The sequence below is a fragment of the Podarcis raffonei genome, chromosome 1, assembly GCF_027172205.1.
Source record: "Podarcis raffonei isolate rPodRaf1 chromosome 1, rPodRaf1.pri, whole genome shotgun sequence".
NCBI lineage: Eukaryota > Metazoa > Chordata > Lepidosauria > Squamata > Lacertidae > Podarcis > Podarcis raffonei.
This window is the reverse complement of record NC_070602.1, coordinates 43,226,388-43,242,438: the sequence shown is the minus strand read 5'-3', so window position 1 is coordinate 43,242,438 and position 16,051 is coordinate 43,226,388. Positions and strand designations below refer to the sequence as shown.

Sequence of the window (16,051 nt, the reverse complement as noted above, 5' to 3'; positions counted from 1 at the left end):
AACACACACCCAACAACATAGAAACACAAATCATCTGCAGAATTGTTAGCTGTTCCCCACTGCTCCACAATACAGTATTTGCAGTAATATCTTTGGAACAGGTTTTCCATTCTGGATCGCAAAATTCTCCCTGGAGCAATATATAAAGTTATTTATTGCACCAAGTACCCATAAATAATAGCATTATTTGTACAACATAGTCTACAAAGGGAACAGCAAACATTTTTAAGCAGCTCAATCCTAACCATGTTTACTCCGAAGTTCAATTATCAGTTGGACATGTGATGCAGTACTGAATAACTGTGTTCTAGGTTTCAAAAGGTTGTTGTTGTTGTTGTTGTTCAGTCGTTTAGTCGTGTCTGACTCTTCGTGACTCCATGGACCAGAGCACGCCAGGTACTCCTGTCTTCCACTGCTTCCCGCAGTTCAGTCAAACTCATGCTGGTAGCTTCGAGAACACTATCCAACCATCTCGTCCTCTGTCGTCCCCTTCTCGTTGTGCCCTCCATCTTTCCCAACATCAGGGTCTTTTCCAGGGAGTCTTCTCTTCTCATGAGGTGGCCAAAGTATTGGAGTCTCAGCTTCACGATCTGTCCTTCCAGTGAGCACTCATCACGATCTGTCCTGGCTTGCTTTTTTTGTGGGGAAAACAATTACATGGTAAAAGGCCTTTAGTTGGGCAGCATTACAGCAGCAGAACTGCAAAGACAGGATCCTAAGCATGCTTATTTGAAAATAGGTATGAGTTGTTCATTTTCAAAATAGAAGGGCAAAGCTGTATATTGTTTGTTGGAATTTGAACAGATGTTTCTTAAAATGCAAGTGTGTACATTTCAGATATAAACCTAATATGCTGGGTTTTTTGGTAGATGGTTTTCCCAAGAAAACTCTTCACAAGGCAGTTGGAATGTTTTTCTCTAAAATAAAAGTCATGTTTCTTCTTTGTGGTCTTTTTGCATTCACGTACAGTGGTGCCTCGCAAAACGAAAGCCTCGCAAAACGAACGCGCCTCGCAAAACGAAAAACTCGCAAGACGAAAGAGTTTTCCGTTTTTGAGTCGTTCCGCAAGACGAATTTCCCTATGGGCTTGCTTCGCAAGAAGAAAGCCCATAGGGAAATCTCCGGGGACCTCTTTTAAATGCTGGCGGTGGGGAGCAAAGCCTTTCGCCCCCCTCCGGCCTTCAGAAGAGGTCCAGGAAGGCCGGCGGGGGCCAAAAGGCTTTGCTCCCCACCGCCAGCATTTTAAAAGCGGTCCGGGATAGCAGGGAAGCGCGCTGCGCTTTCCCGCTATCCCGGACCGCTTTTAAAATGCTGGCCGTCGGGAGCAAAGACTTTCGCCCACCGCCGGCCTTCAGAAGAGGTCCTGGACATCTTCTGAAGGCTGGTGGGGGGCAAAAGTCTTTGCTCCCCCCCGCCTGCCTTCCCGGGATAGCGGAGAAGCGCAGCGCGTTTCTCCGCTATCCCGGACGGCTTTTGAAGGCAGGCGGGGGGGAGCAAAGACTTTCGCCCACCGCCGGCCTTCAGAAGACCTCCGCTGTCCCGGGGGCTTTTAAAATGCTGGGGGTCGGCAGCAAAGGCTTCGCTGCCACCCGCCAGCATTTTAAGATCGCCCCGGGACAGCGGAGAAGTCTCCGCTGTCCCGGGGGCTTTTAAAATGCTGGGGGTCGGCAGCGAAGGGTTCGCTGCCGCCCGCCAGCATTTTAAAATCTCCCCGGGACAGCGGAGAAGTCTCCGCTGTCCTGGGGGCTTTTAAAATGCTGGCGGTCGGGAGGAAAGCCCTCCTGTCCCCGGAGCTTGCGGGGTGGGAGGTGGGGAGAAGGGCTTTTCTTCCCACCACCAGCCTTCAGAACAGCCTTCTGAAGGCTGGCGGTGGGAAGAAAAGCCCTTGTCCCCCCCCCCCAGCCTTCAGAAGAGGTCGGGGGACAGACTGTCCCCGGACCTGGTCTGAAGGCGGTTTCCATAGGAACACATTGATTGATTTTCAATGCATTCCTATGGGAAACCGTGCTTCGCAAGACGAAAAACTCGCAAGAAGAAAAAATTTGCGGAACGAATTAATTTCGTCTTGCGAGGCACCACTGTATATAGGTCCTGTATCTGCACAGAGCAACATCTTTTAGAGCTTCAAAATGGAATCCAGCAATCATCCTTCAAACAGGCGGCCCCTGCACTGTATACAGGCCTTGAGGAATAGGCAACCAACTTAGCACCACCCCATTCACTTTCATGCACTGCAGAATTAATGTTTCGCAGCTTTCCTCAACATTTTTTATTCTAATTTGCTGGACGTTCTTGTTAAGTTATATATACAGTGGTATCTCAGGTTAAGAATTTAATTCGTTCTGGAGGTCTCTTCTTAACCTGAAACTGTTCTTAACCTGAAGCACCACTTTAGCTAATGTGGCCCCCTGCTGCCGCTGCATAATTTCTGTTCTCATCCTGAAGCAAAGTTCTTAACCCGATGTAATATTTCTGGGTTAGCGGAGTCTGTAACCTGAAGCGTATGTAACCTGAAGCATATGTAACCCGAGGTACCACTATACTAAGTCCCGCCCCCCGCCCAATGGATTTGGACACTGCGGCCTAGATTACCCCTTTAGCTGCCTGAAAATACAATTCCTCAGATATAAGTAGAATAACAACTTAAAAGGAGCCCTGCTGAATCAGACCAAAGGTCTATTTAGCCTACCATCCTATTTTTCTACATACTTACTGGTCTATTTCTCCACTATTGAGAGCAAAGGCTTCTCCCATTCATGGGTGGCTGGTGTCCACTAGACTTAGTGGGGTGATTTAGAAGTCAAAGCTGTGTGGCCAAGTTCTTTCCCCTCCATTATACTGTGGACACTTTAGGAATTGCTGTTCTATAGATAGCATCTAACTAAATGGAAAAAATAGCCTAGTTTGAAGAAGGGTTTCCTGCTCTCCCAAACACTTCTTCTGGGGGGAAAAGTTCTGTGGCCACTTGAACTCTGCAATTGTATTAATTCCTGGCACCTAAGTGTCTTATTATGGCTCAGAAGGGGTGGATTCATGCAACGAATACTAGATTACTCACAACTAGGCCCCACTGAATTCCATGTGGATCACTCCCTGGTAAGTATGAACAGGATTGCAGCCTGGTTAGACTTAAAAGGTGTCACACAGGACTGTTAACAAGGAAAGAAAAGGATTCCATAACTTTCCAGACCTATGAGAAAAGATTATGCCCCTGGCTCAGTGTATTCATTTCTACATCTTTTCCCCCAGAACGCTGAATAAAGTGCAGGGATATTACATGGACTAGGACCTGCGTTAAAATCACCCCTCAGCCATAAAACTTACTGTGACCTTTGACCAGTCTCTCAACGTAACCAGCTATTCTCTGGTACCTGGTATTCAGAAGCAGTTTATAGTCATCACAACTAGGAATAGTCCGATCTATGGATGAGGTTAATCTCCCCTTTCAAGTTGGTGTCTGCCTTTCCAGTTGTAAAAATGCAGCGCGGAAAAACTTAAATTTTGTCTAAAATGCGTCCTTAGGTTTTAGAGATATAAGTACGAAAGTCCTGGTCAGATATATGTACATGCACACATACAGTGTTACATATAATTTATATCCTTTTACCAAAACAAATACATTGCAAGAACAAAATACACTGCAGCACTTTAGAGCTGTCACCATTTTCCTTGCAAGGCAGTTACAAAAATAGCTGTTATTTTCCACAGTGGCAAACCGTTTAATACTCAAGTGGTAAGACAAGAAATGTGCGGGGGATGGGGAGGTGAATTGAAAGAGAAATTGATACCAGGTACTATCAAATTAATGCATGGGGCCTTTGATTAAAGGGATCCAGTTCTCAATCTTATTTCATTCACTGTAAGAGATTTATGTGCCGTCTTCCGGGCTTTAATACAAATCAGCCGTGGCAAAAGCATGCTGGAGAAACCGCGAACAGAGAGAATTCGATTACTGCCTGTGAAAATACTTTCAATCAAAAGGAAGGCTCTCAGTTGATCGCAGGCCTACCAAGGTCTGCACAGCCCCACCCCTAAACACAGGAGCAAGGTTAGCCAAACGCTACGTCACTTCCAAGGAGCTCCCGTTGGAATCTTATCCTCGCGAACCTTTAGCTGGCGCCTCGCGCGATAATTGCTAACTCACGGCAGTCTCTTCGGCCGAAAGCGTTCGGTAATTTCCGTCACCGCCAGACTCAACCAGTCGAACGATGAACGAATCGATGCTACAGGGGTCCTTGTGGGTTCTATGTGGGGGGAAGAGCACGGGATGTGGACTCGGGGACAGTGTGGCGGTTGCGGCGAAGCACGCCGCCGAACATTTCTAGGTGGGGGCTCCGAGAGCCAGCTAGGGGTGCCGAGTTCGATTGTTCTGGCCTGGCCATGGCGCCTCTCCTCCCCCCCGCCATGGCTCCCCGTGTCCCTGCTCCTCTCCTCTCAGTGAGCGAAAGTGGCCGCCGCCGCCGTCCCAGCGCCCGCAGCCGCCGCCTCCTCAGCAGCAATAGCGCGGCCGCCATCTTGGCGAGGCAGAAGCCGAGAGGCACCGCGGCAGGGCACAGGCAGCGCCAGCGCAGCGCGGGGCGAGAGGCCGGCGCCAGAGAGCGGGGCGGGCAGCTCGCAAGCCACCCCCGGCCCAAGCCGGGCCACGCACCAGGTAAGACGCCGGGGCTCCCGGGCCGAGGCAGGGGGCAGCGCCGGAGGGACCCGCTAGGCCAGGTTCCGGCTTCCCCCCCGAATCCAACCCCTCCTTCCCGCTCCCTCCGCAGCGGCCCCGGCAGCCGGGCCTTCTCTTAAAGCGACAGGCCCTGCCGCTCCTCTGGGGTGGAGGGAGGGAGAGCAGGCACACGCGCGCCCCCCACTGCGGAGGGGGCGGGACCCCGGCAACCTCCCCTCACCCGCAAAACGCTCGCGCGGAAGGAGGGAAGGCGCCCTTGGCGGGGCCCGTGCCGCCCCTCGGCAGCGTGCGGCGCCGGGGTGAGGGTGTGTCGGTCGCACCCAGCCCACGTGCGCGCCCCGCGCTTTGCATGAAGGCGGCGGACGAGGAAACGGGAGCTCAGCGTATGGGCTTGACAGCCCCGCCTTAAGCAGCGTCCCGGTTTAGCCTATAGGATTGCCAACCGCTCTGCTTCCTATGCGGTCTGTTAACCATTGGAACGGGCGGTTCGACTCTTTATTCGGTTTTATTTTGGTATGGTTTGTGGGGTTCAGGATCGTGCTTGCAGATTCCAAGACCCCAGCATACTTGAGCGTCAAGCGTAAAACAAAAAATAAAAGTGCATATCGGTTTCGCAATTTTAATCTGAAAATTTCTGTTCGCATAGATTATGTAGAACACGTGCTCAAAAGCTGTAAATGACTTACTGGTCACATGGTAAGTGTGATTTGGTAGTTTGATCTAGGATGCATATAGTGCAACCTGATCACACTCCAAAACGTTTGGCTGCTGGGCTGTCCTGGGTAACTAGAATGGCAATCATGGAGGGTTGTTGGTTAAGATTGTGCTGTTGCATGTTTAAACTGGAAGGTCTGGCTAGCTTGTAGCATAACATGATGACTATCACTTCCTTTGCCCCCTGGTTGCAAGCAAACTTACCTTTCACAAGTGTATTTGTGACAAGTCAGTATGCCTGTGTTCCATATATACTACTAATAGGAGTGAGTGTTTCTGTTATTTAAAAGACTTCAGTACACATCTTAATCTTGACTTCTATGCAATCTCCTGCAAGGTTTCTTGGGTAGATGTAGTGTTTTGACAGAGGAGAGGTAAATACCAGTACAGTCAAACCTCGCTTGTTGAATGGCTCCGTTTTCGAACATTTCAGCTCCCAAACGCCAAAAACCCAGAAGTAAATGCTCTGGTTTTTTAATAGCTTTTGGAAGCCAAACGTCCTACGTGGCTTCTGCTTGAGTGCAAGAAGCTCTTGCAACCAATCAGAAGTATCGCCTTGGTTGCTGAACATTTCAGAAGCCCAACAGGCTTCTGGAACCGATAATGTTCGACAACCAAGGTTTGACTGTACTTATTAGTGTACTAAGGGGTGTGATGGTCTGCTTGTAATTAGACCATCACAGTGTATCATTTCCAAATTTTGGATATAAATGGTTTGATTCAGAGCAACTAAATTGGTTCCTCTACTGCAGGGGTAGCTAATCTGCAGCTCTTTAAATGTTGTTGAACTGCAATTCCCATCATCCTCAGCCATCATTGCCAATGGTCAAGGATAATGGGACATGTAGTTCAGCAGTATCTGGAGGGCCATTCATAAGTTAGCCACCTCTGCTCTGCTGCATCAAAACCAACATGGGGCTGTTTTGACTGGAGCTTGGTTGTTTTTCTTCATGCTTTTTAGTGCTCCAGGATTAGAAATGTTATGTTGTTAACATCTTAATTATAGAAGCCAAAAGCAGTCGTTCAACTAGAATATCTTGTACTGCTACTTGAAAAATTAGAATGAGAAAGAACATGTGGCATAGGTTAAAACTTATCACTGCTAAACATTTACTTAGTTCTTCAGATTTGCAAAGTATACGTTTGCCTTCAAAACAGTTCTGTAGTTGGTTGCTAGTATTACCATTTCACAGATGAGTAATGGAAATGTATGGCCAGATCCTACCCATCTTTTAACTGAAAGTAAGCCCCACCAAGTTTAATAAACACCAAAGTAAGTGTTCATAGCAGTATAACCTCAGTATAGTTTTATTCTTTCACATAAGTTTTTGAAAAAGGTGGAACTTGAATTTCCTTTCCAAATCAATAGATTTCCTAGCAATTTTTTTTCTACTCTGTTGTTTAGCAACCATGAATATGTTGTTCTTTGACTTTAGATAGCCACAGATTCAAATCAAAATGAAGCTCAACTTTAATCAATTTTAGTTTTTCTGCTTACTGAAACTGATGCAAAATTTAAAGAAAAAAGTAAAGTACAGAAGAATATTAAATTAGGATTGATTTATTTCCATAATCTGGTGGTAAAAATGCTTTTGCTTTAGTGGAACCCCACACAGTAAACCTAAGACAATTCTGTTCCGGTTAAGCACAGAAGCAACTGACCCAGCGAAGTAAAATCACAAATGTCATGTATTGGCTGTGAAGCGACCTATGCACTAGTTTTGTATAAGGGTCAATGGTCTGTGTGACAAATGTGTATATCACTAGTTGTCAACCCTTGGCTGTGTTTTCTACCACACAACAGCAAAGTTTACTACATACAATGGTACTTACAACAAACACTTGTGGATTTGTTACACAGCAGCTCTTCTCTCAGAATTAAAGTAGTTTTTCACCTATAATAATGTGTTAAGCTGCTGAAAAGTCATCCATTATCAGTTTGCTCATTTCTTTCTGTGGTAGGTAGGTTTTTGTATGTTCCTGTCCGGACTCCTATGTTGATTTCAATCTTCGTCGTTATATAGTAATTCTTTAACTATTCTTGAAAAAGGTTTTTCTACAAACTTACTAAGTTAATAATGCCTTTATTGGGCTAGAGCCTGAACACTTTTTTCAAGAACATGTTGTCCATTTGAGATTACTGATTTGCTATCCTGAACCAGTGGCATACAGGCATTTTAGTATTGCAGATCTCTCTGAAAGTACTAAATTCCAAATAGTCTTTTTGGAGAAGTCTTGTACAAATATATGATTAGAAGCTTGTGCAGATTTTAGATGTGGCATAGTCCACAACCCAGAACTGACGGTTATATGGGTTTGTGAGGGATCACGTACTGTACTCTGTTGTTTTCTCTTCACCTGCCATTATGTGAGAATGCAACAAAAGTCACAGTTTGACTAACAGCGTAATCCAATGCCACTATGCCACTGCTATGTCAATGCCACTGATGTCAATGTAGTAGTAGCTTAATGCAGTTGGGATCCCTTACACTCCTAGCAGCAAAGTCAACAGCAAAATTATGCAACTTTAAAGAATATAACAACACTGACGGACTCCCCCACAGCATCCCTGGCAACACTGCTTACACCCACAAATCACAGTGTCATGTGTTAATGATGCCTGCACACTGCACAGTAGCCAGCATTGGAAGAAACCAACCCACTTACTGTGGTGGCAGACACGCATCTCTGCTGCCACCCTGCCTCACACACCAATCTAGCAGTCACAGAGACACGCTAGTGCCCTTAGTAGTTCACACTACCATCCTGCAGCCAGCATAGTCCAGCAGTTGTCACCAGTACCTATGCACTCCTGAAGTTTGTGTCCTCTTATATCACAAGCATGGGCAGCCCTAGTCACACTTTCATCAGGCAAGGGCATAGGGGAACACAGGAAATGTTGCCTGGGCTTTTGGCCCTTTATTTGAAGGGTGCCATTCTGGCTTTATTTAGTGGGCCAGGATTTGTTAGATCTCCCTAATAGGTGTATTTTGAGTTTTTTGGTTGTTCTTATTTTTTTAAATGTAAGTTGCCTTGGGTCACTCTATGAAGTTTAAAAAAAGAATAGTAAGTATGGATGCTGCAAGTTGCAACACCCAAGCATATCTTTAGCTCATTTGGAAGATACTATGTGATGTATTCACTCCTACACCTGCCCTGAAGTTTGACAATCCTAGGATGGTTACATACAAATGACTATAAAATCATTGCGTACAAGATATAAACAATCAGCTGCAAGTTAATGAAAACATTAATTTATAGCAAGTAATCACAACATAACCTCTGAATCTTAGCTCACCCAAACCCAAATCTTTGGGTTTCCCAGGAGAAGAATTCAAGGCCCAGTAGGCTATGATAAAGGGAATGATACCAAGAGGGAGCAGCTAGCCAGTGGACAAACAAGCAAGCACTGTAGCCACAACAAACTCCCGGGGAGCAACCTTATGAGCTCTCTGGTAGGCCAGTAGGAAAGATACCGTATTTTTCGCACCATAGGATGCACCGGACAATAGGACGCACCTTGTTTTAGAGGGGGGAGAACAAGGGGAAAAAATTCTTCCGCTTTCTGCCCAGCGCCCCTTCAGTGAAGCGGCAGGAGGCGCTGCACAGAGAGTGGGAGAATTTTCCCCCTCTTGTTTTCCCGCTCTAAAACAAGGTGCCGTTCAGGCGGCTACCTTGGAAGCCTGGAGAGCGAGAGGGGTCGGTGCGCACCAACCCCTCTCGCTCTCCAGGCTTCAGGTTCCTTTTGACCTGCTCTTTGGGGCTGGCGGGGGGGGGGAGCCCACCACCAGCCCCAAAGAGCAGGTCAGGGAGCAGCGGAAAGGCGCAGCAGAGAGGCTCCTGCCATAGGCGCGCGTCACCTCTCCAGCCGGGAGAGGGTCGCAGGGCTATGGCGTCTTCGCTCCATAGGACGCACACACATTTCCCCTTCATTTTTGAAGGGGAAAAAGTGCGTCCTATAGAGCGAAAAATACGGTAATAAAAATGGGAAATAAGGAATAGCAGTTCAACTCCTAGCCTAGGGATTTATTTAACTCACCACAAGGCAAAACACACATTTTGGCTGCCTAGCTAAGCAGCCAGTAGTCTTGGAAGCAAAAAAAGATAGAGATAACATGCCACACTTCACACTCAGTAGAGCAGCTCCCTAAATCAAACATAAACTGGAGAAAAACCTAGGATGGAACATTTGTCATCCGACAGCCCTGGCAGATATAAGCTAGGAATAGGGAGGATTTATTTAAAGCTTTTGCTCTGCAGGCCAACTTGTTTTGCATACATGAGGTCCCCAGTTTGAACCCGCACACAGTCTCCCTGTGCAGGAGGCTGGGAGGAGCCTGTCAACACAGGCACACCTGAGATTGTCAGGGATTCACACTGTCTGTGTTGGGTGCCTTTGGTAGCCAAGCCAGAAATTGTGGCTTCTACGTTCCTGCCTCTTCTGGCTCAGCTGTTGTGTGGCCAAGGAAGCCCCCATTCCTACAAAAAAGAGTGATGGGAAGCCTGCCAATCTACGCAATGCACAGCTGAGGTGTTCCAGAGCAGAAAAGGCAAGTCCTACATGGGTAAGAGATTACAGGTATATTGACCACACAGCTGTTAACTAGCACCACTTTTCCTTCTGTTGTGGGATCTCACTATTAAAGCTGTTGAAATTATCAACAAATGTGGGGGTGCTTTCTTTGCTTGCCCTTATAGGAACAGGTGAGACAAAGTTGCATTGAGCAATATCAGTGCTAAAGTGAGTTTTAAAAGCAAGATGAGTAGAGTTGCCAACCACCTATTCTAGCAGGGCTCCTGACAGCGGAATAGCACCTGCACCCATCACTGTATCCCCATGCTAAGTTTGGTTGCACATAATTTGTCTGTCAAACAAAATTGAACTTATAGCAGCCCTGCTAGATGAAAAGATGGCAACCCCACATAAGAACAGCTGGATGTGCAAATGTTTGCTGCTGGTTGTTCTGCAAGATTTGCTTATGGTCTGTTCTGTATGGGAGTGGGTAGGATACAGAACGATAATCCGCAGTTGCATAATAGTACCGTTGCCTAAGTGCTCATTATAGGTAGATAAGCTAGCTATTGAGAGAGACAACCATCATTTAGTTGCTCTCTTTCCTGCTGGGGTGCCCCTGATTAGTTTTATTTTTATTATTTTTTATATAAAAGGGTTATAAGAGCCTTCCACAACCCAGTGCCCTCCAGATGTTGCTGGACTGCAACTCTCACTATCCCTGGCCTGAGCATTGCCCATAGTGTCTGGATCTGATAGGAGGTTTTAGTATAGTTTAATATTGCATAGTGTTCCTGCAGAAGGGTTGATATTTGAAATGTGCTGGGCTCAAAACACTATTTAAAATAATTTATTACACTATATTCAGAGTATATATTTGGAGTATACAAAAATAGAATAAAATACTTAATACAAAAGCAGTTTTAAAATATAAAAATCAGCATGAATTTTAAAATGGCAGAAATGAAATAGACCAATTTGGCAAGGCTTGGGAGAAAAGTAAAGTTTCCCACGGATGTTGAGAACATAACAGTGTTGATTGAGGATTGCTTCCCTTCTAAGAATACTAGAATACTGGTGACACAATACAGTGGTACCTCGGGTTAAATACTTAATTCATTCCGGAGGTCCGATCTTAACCTGAAACTGTTCTTAACCTGAAGCACCACTTTAGCTAATGGGGCCTCCTGCTGCTGCTGCGCCGCCAGAGCCTGATTTCTGTTCTCATCCTGAAGCAAAGTTCTTAACCTGAAGCACTATTTCTGGATTAGCGGAGTGTGTAACCTGAAGCGTATGTAACCTGAAGCGTATGTAACCTGAGGTACCACTGTACTAAAAGCATGTGCTGAAGTCACAGCATGGTTTACCACAAGGCCATGTGGCACCATCAACAGGTCTTCATCCACAGATCTACGTGACTGTGGTGGAATGGAGGGGAAGAAACATCTTCCCAGCTACTGTTTATCAGGCTCTCTGCTTTTTTCCTGTGTTTGTTTCCCCTGATATCTCATTAGAAGAGTCAGCTATTAGGGAAAGATAATGTCAGTCATATAGTATTCACCCTTTGCAAGGAGTTGTGGTGGAACTTGTTATTGTGCAGGTCATGTGCCAGAGCACAGATTCTGGAAAGGAAAAAAAAGGAATCACGAATGTTTAGTTAGCAGTAGTTAGAGCAGAGCGCCTCTAGTTCACAAGCAAAGTGAACTTTTGCATTTCATTGTCTGGTAAGCGCCTGCTTACTAGCATTTGGGAATTCCTAGCTGATAGAACTCCTCCTTTCTGCACAGCAAATCCTCACCCCACAGCTCCTAAGTATAATACAGTGGTACCTTGGTTCTCAAACTTAATCTGTCCCAGGAGTCCATTCGACTCCCGAAACCATTCGAAAAATAAGGCACGGCTTCTGGTTGGCTGCAGGAGCTTCCTGCACTCAAGTGGAAAACGTGTCAGACGTTTGGCTTCTGAAAAACATTCACAAACCAGAACACACTCTTCCGGGTTTGTGGCATTTGGGAGCCGATTTGTTTGACAACTAAACCTTTTGGGAACCAAGGTCATTATTTCCAGTCATTATTATAGGGTTTTGAGCTAGTGGTCATGGACCAGAACCAGGCACTCTAGATTCATTTCAGTCAGGGTTTAGGCCCAGTTTTCGCACAGAAACTGTTTTGGTCACCTTGTATGACGACCTCTGTCAAAAGAAAGACAGGGAAAATACTTTCCTGTTAATTCTCCTCGACCTCTCAGTGGCTTTTGATACAATCAACCATGGTATACTTGTGGAGTGACTGTCGTGGGGTGAGGGTGGCACCACTTTGCAGTGGTTCCGGTCCTACTTTGGTGGTCGTTTCCAGAGGGTGATGTTTGGGGTGTGCTCTGCGGCCCCATGGAGCCTTCAATGTGGGGTTCCACAGGGTTGATTTTCTCCCTCTATGGTGTTTAATGTCTACATGAAACTGCTGAGTGGGTTCACCCAGAGTTTTGGAGTACAGTGGTACCTCAGGTTAAGTACTTAATTCGTTCCGGAGGTCCATACTTAACCTGAAACTGTTCTTAACCTGAAGCACCACTTCAGCTAATGGGGCCTCCTGCTGCCGCTGCACAATTTCTGTTCTCATCCTGAAGCAAAGCTCTTAACCTGAAGCACCATTTCTGGGTTAGCAGCCTATGTAACCTGAGGTACCACTGTACACTGTCAGCAATATACTGATAAAACACAGCTCTATTTCTCCTTTACATCTGCATGTGTGGCATTGGATGTGCTGGATTGTTGGCTTGCCTCAAGAATGGATGGGATGAGAGCCAAAAAACTGAAGCTCAATCCTGATATGACTGAGGCACTGTTAGTGGGCGATTGCTTAGACCAGATGAGTGAGAGGTTGCCTGCTCCTGTTGGGGTTGCACTCCCTCTGAAGGAGCGGGTAAGTAGCTTGAGGGTACTCCTGGAGTCTTTGCTGTTGCTTGAGGCTCAGGTGGCCTCAATGGCAAGGAGTGCCTTCATCAGCTTTGGCTAGTGGCCCAGCTGCTCCCCTATCTGGATGGAGATAGCTTAAAGTCTGTTCTCTATGCTCTGGTAACATTTAGGTAAAATAAAAACTCTTCAGTTTTATTTGGATATTGCAGATGCATATTGTTTTGATGTAAACTACTTAGAGTCTTTTATTACATTAAACGGCAGAAAAAGTTAATTAATAAATAATAAAATAATATTGAAATGTGTTTACTTTTGCGATTACCTATATATTCTGAGAGCGGTGAAGTCAGCAGTATGCACTTTCTGAACTTCAGTGTTAATGTCATAAATAAGTTGTGACATCTGTATTGTTTTATCTGCTGGCAAATGCAAGAAGAACTAGCATAAGTCCTGTTAAATTAATAAGTATCACGAGAACTGTTGAGATATGTGAGCTTGTATGCTGCATTATGCAACTGTTGTAGTGGCTTACCGTGGTCTTGGAACACTAGATGTTGGAACACTAGTTGTATAGCAAGCCAATTCACATTTTCCTACATTATTCCTGTATCACTTGTGCTATTATGTATCCCTGTCAATGAACTACTTATATTAGATTCTAGAATAAAGAGCTCTCATATCACGTCAGATAGATGATTTTTTAAAAGCCAGTGGAACAATTTCCTCATTGACTTGTTTGCGATGGACCCCTCTGGGAGATTCTCCAGCATTGTTCTAGAGTGCATGTTTAGTTCACACAATGTGTCGGCTTGGTCTCACAGTTACCACATATGAACTGAGTTTATAAACTAGGATACACCTATCTCTTTCCTGCAGCTGTACATTGCAGGGGAAGATCAACAGGGTTGGGCAAACCTCCTTTTGTTACTTCTCCTTGACAAACCCTTCCAAGAAGCCTCTGGGTTCCCAAGGATGCTATTAGAAAACCACCGATATTCCTCAGTTTCAGGCCAGGTCTTTCTCATCTCTTTGCTAGGGGGCTAGATGCAAGGCCAAATAAAAAACAATTTATTTATTTTTTTGCAACATGAATTATAATCCCTGCTGATAAAATTTGATAAGACTTAAGTGAAACCATTTGAACATTTTTTTATCACATGATGTTTAATTTTGTTCTGTTACCTAGTTGGACAGTCATGGGAGCAAACTTTGAAAATGTAATTCCACAATGAAATATACCACAATGACTATTGGTATAGAATTTAAATAGGACATGAGCAACCTGATCTTCCAAGCACATGCATTGACAGGCATTACAGGTCAAGCCAATATAAGCCGCAGTAAAAAAATCCCTATGAAAAGAAACAGGATCCTGTGAGTTTATTACTTTTTATATATATTGTAAACCACCCTGTCATCCTTGGATGAAGGGCAGTATAGAAATTGAATTCACAACAACAACAACATTTTTTAAAAAAACTAGGACTTCAAATAGATGTGATTATGCTAAATAGTTACATTCTGTTTTGGAACAGCTGTGTGTTAGGAGGCAACTTTGCATGAGGAGAGGCTTGTTCTATGGCCTCAGAGCTGGGTGCAAGAGAGGATGGCAACTGCACAGAGCTGGCAACGCCCCTCTATTTGCGGTATCTGGAGAAGGCTCTGCGGTTGGATCATTTTTTACGTCAGACTTCCGCTATCTTCAACAGGAATGTATCCAGGTACTAAAAGTTTTACCTTACTTCGATTTGGGAGCACGTAGAAAAGAGGCATCTTATTGTTTTCATCTTAAGTGTGTGGGATGCTATGAACCCTGGCTTGAATTCTGACTTTATGTTATGGAAAAGAGCTTTCCCCCCTCTGCATGCCCCAGTTCTCCCTCCCCACCCCCCAAAAAAGATCAGTTCTTAAGGGCTAAGGGACTCTTGGGATATAGTGGAGGGTGATGCAGATGAAGGGGGTCAAACCGCAACTTCAGATTTTAATCAGCAGAACTCGGTGGGGATTAACATTTCCTCATCCGGTTTGGCCCTTAAACTGTAGTAGAGAATGACAGTAGGTGGTTTTTTTTAAAAAAAAAATGCAACTAAATTTATAATTAGTTTCCACATATGAGTGGTTTATATAAAATTTCTGAAAATTTTGAAGCCATGGAAGCAAAAGGTTTCCTTTTGGAAGGAAAAGGAAATATAGTACAAAACTGAAACATGCTTAACTTCCTTCTGAAACCTGAACTTCCTATAATACTTTAAGAGCATGAAATGTATCATGTTTAATTTAGTTAGAATTTTAAATTGTACTCATTTTTCATATGTGAAATTATAAATGGCTTAATCTTGTCTATAATATAATTACAAATATATCCAGTGTTGGGGATGGAGCAAAATGAGCATTTGCTGAGATGGAGCGTGGTTGTTTATTTATACATCACTTGTCCTTTTTGCTGTGATAACTATTATTTTAAACTTTATTGTAGTGATGAAAGTGAAGATGGATTGGATGACAATCCTCTGCTTCCTCAGCCTGGGGGTCCCTTGATACAAGTTAAAGAAGAACCTACAAGCTCCTTGCTTGGGGAGTCATCCGGAGCAGGAAGTTCTGGAATGTTAAACACACATTCGCTCAATGGAGTGTTGCAATCTGGTAAATGTGCTTTACAATTAATTTTAGTTTGCATTGGGTGAGTAGACTAGCCTTTGACAGTGGACGTGTGTTTGGGACAAGGACCAATATGCTTGCCAAATGCAGAATTTAAACTATCCACTTTCAAATGGATGAAGGCTAGTAGCCTTTCTTATCACTGCGTATGTATTTTTTGTACTTAGGGCAGGGATAAATGCTTTCTCCAGCTAAATCTGTTGACTCATGTGAATAATACCATTTTTTATCTTACTGTGTCGTTTACACAGAGCCAAAAGCAGAAAAAGGGAATCTATACAACTTTTCCAAATTGAAGAAAAGCAGAAAGTGGCTAAAGGTGGGAGTTTTATTATTCTGAAATCCAAATGTGTTTACATTGATACTTCTGTTGCATTATTTTATGATGTAGTTCCAGAAATCAGAAAGCTTTCTAAAAACAGTGAAGCTGTCAAAGCACCTCACCATCTGTTAAAACTTCTTGGCTTCATGGAATTGAGAGGAATTAATTTTGTTAATCCTACATTATCTGTGCAGTTGCTTGCTCAGAATTGTAGCTTTATTTACCTGGTCAGTTGCCCTAGAGTGATGAGAAAGGCAT

General features: G+C 44.5%; 1 protein-coding gene and 1 long non-coding RNA gene across 3 annotated transcripts in view; one reads left to right on the top strand and one right to left on the bottom strand.

Annotated features, from left to right (window-relative positions):
* Positions 1-136: 136 nt before the first annotated feature.
* Positions 137-4,215, bottom strand: LOC128411061 (uncharacterized). The gene is made up of 2 exons (XR_008329681.1): positions 4,108-4,215; positions 137-632 (listed from the first exon to the last, which is right to left on the bottom strand). It is a non-coding gene; the product is annotated as an uncharacterized LOC128411061 (long non-coding RNA).
* A 44-nt stretch (positions 4,216-4,259) lies between these two features.
* INO80 (INO80 complex ATPase subunit) overlaps positions 4,260-16,051 on the top strand; it is a 54,250-nt gene continuing 42,458 nt past the window's right edge. Inside the window, exons 1-4 of one of the 2 annotated variants that reach the window (XM_053382939.1) lie at positions 4,260-4,651; positions 14,349-14,534; positions 15,290-15,456; positions 15,723-15,790. In XM_053382939.1, coding sequence (XP_053238914.1) covers positions 14,392-14,534; positions 15,290-15,456; positions 15,723-15,790 — 378 coding nt within the window. In that variant the 5' untranslated portion in view covers positions 4,260-4,651; positions 14,349-14,391. The remainder of the gene's footprint in view (positions 4,652-14,348; positions 14,535-15,289; positions 15,457-15,722; positions 15,791-16,051) is intronic. The other variant, XM_053382931.1, reaches the window with a different exon arrangement.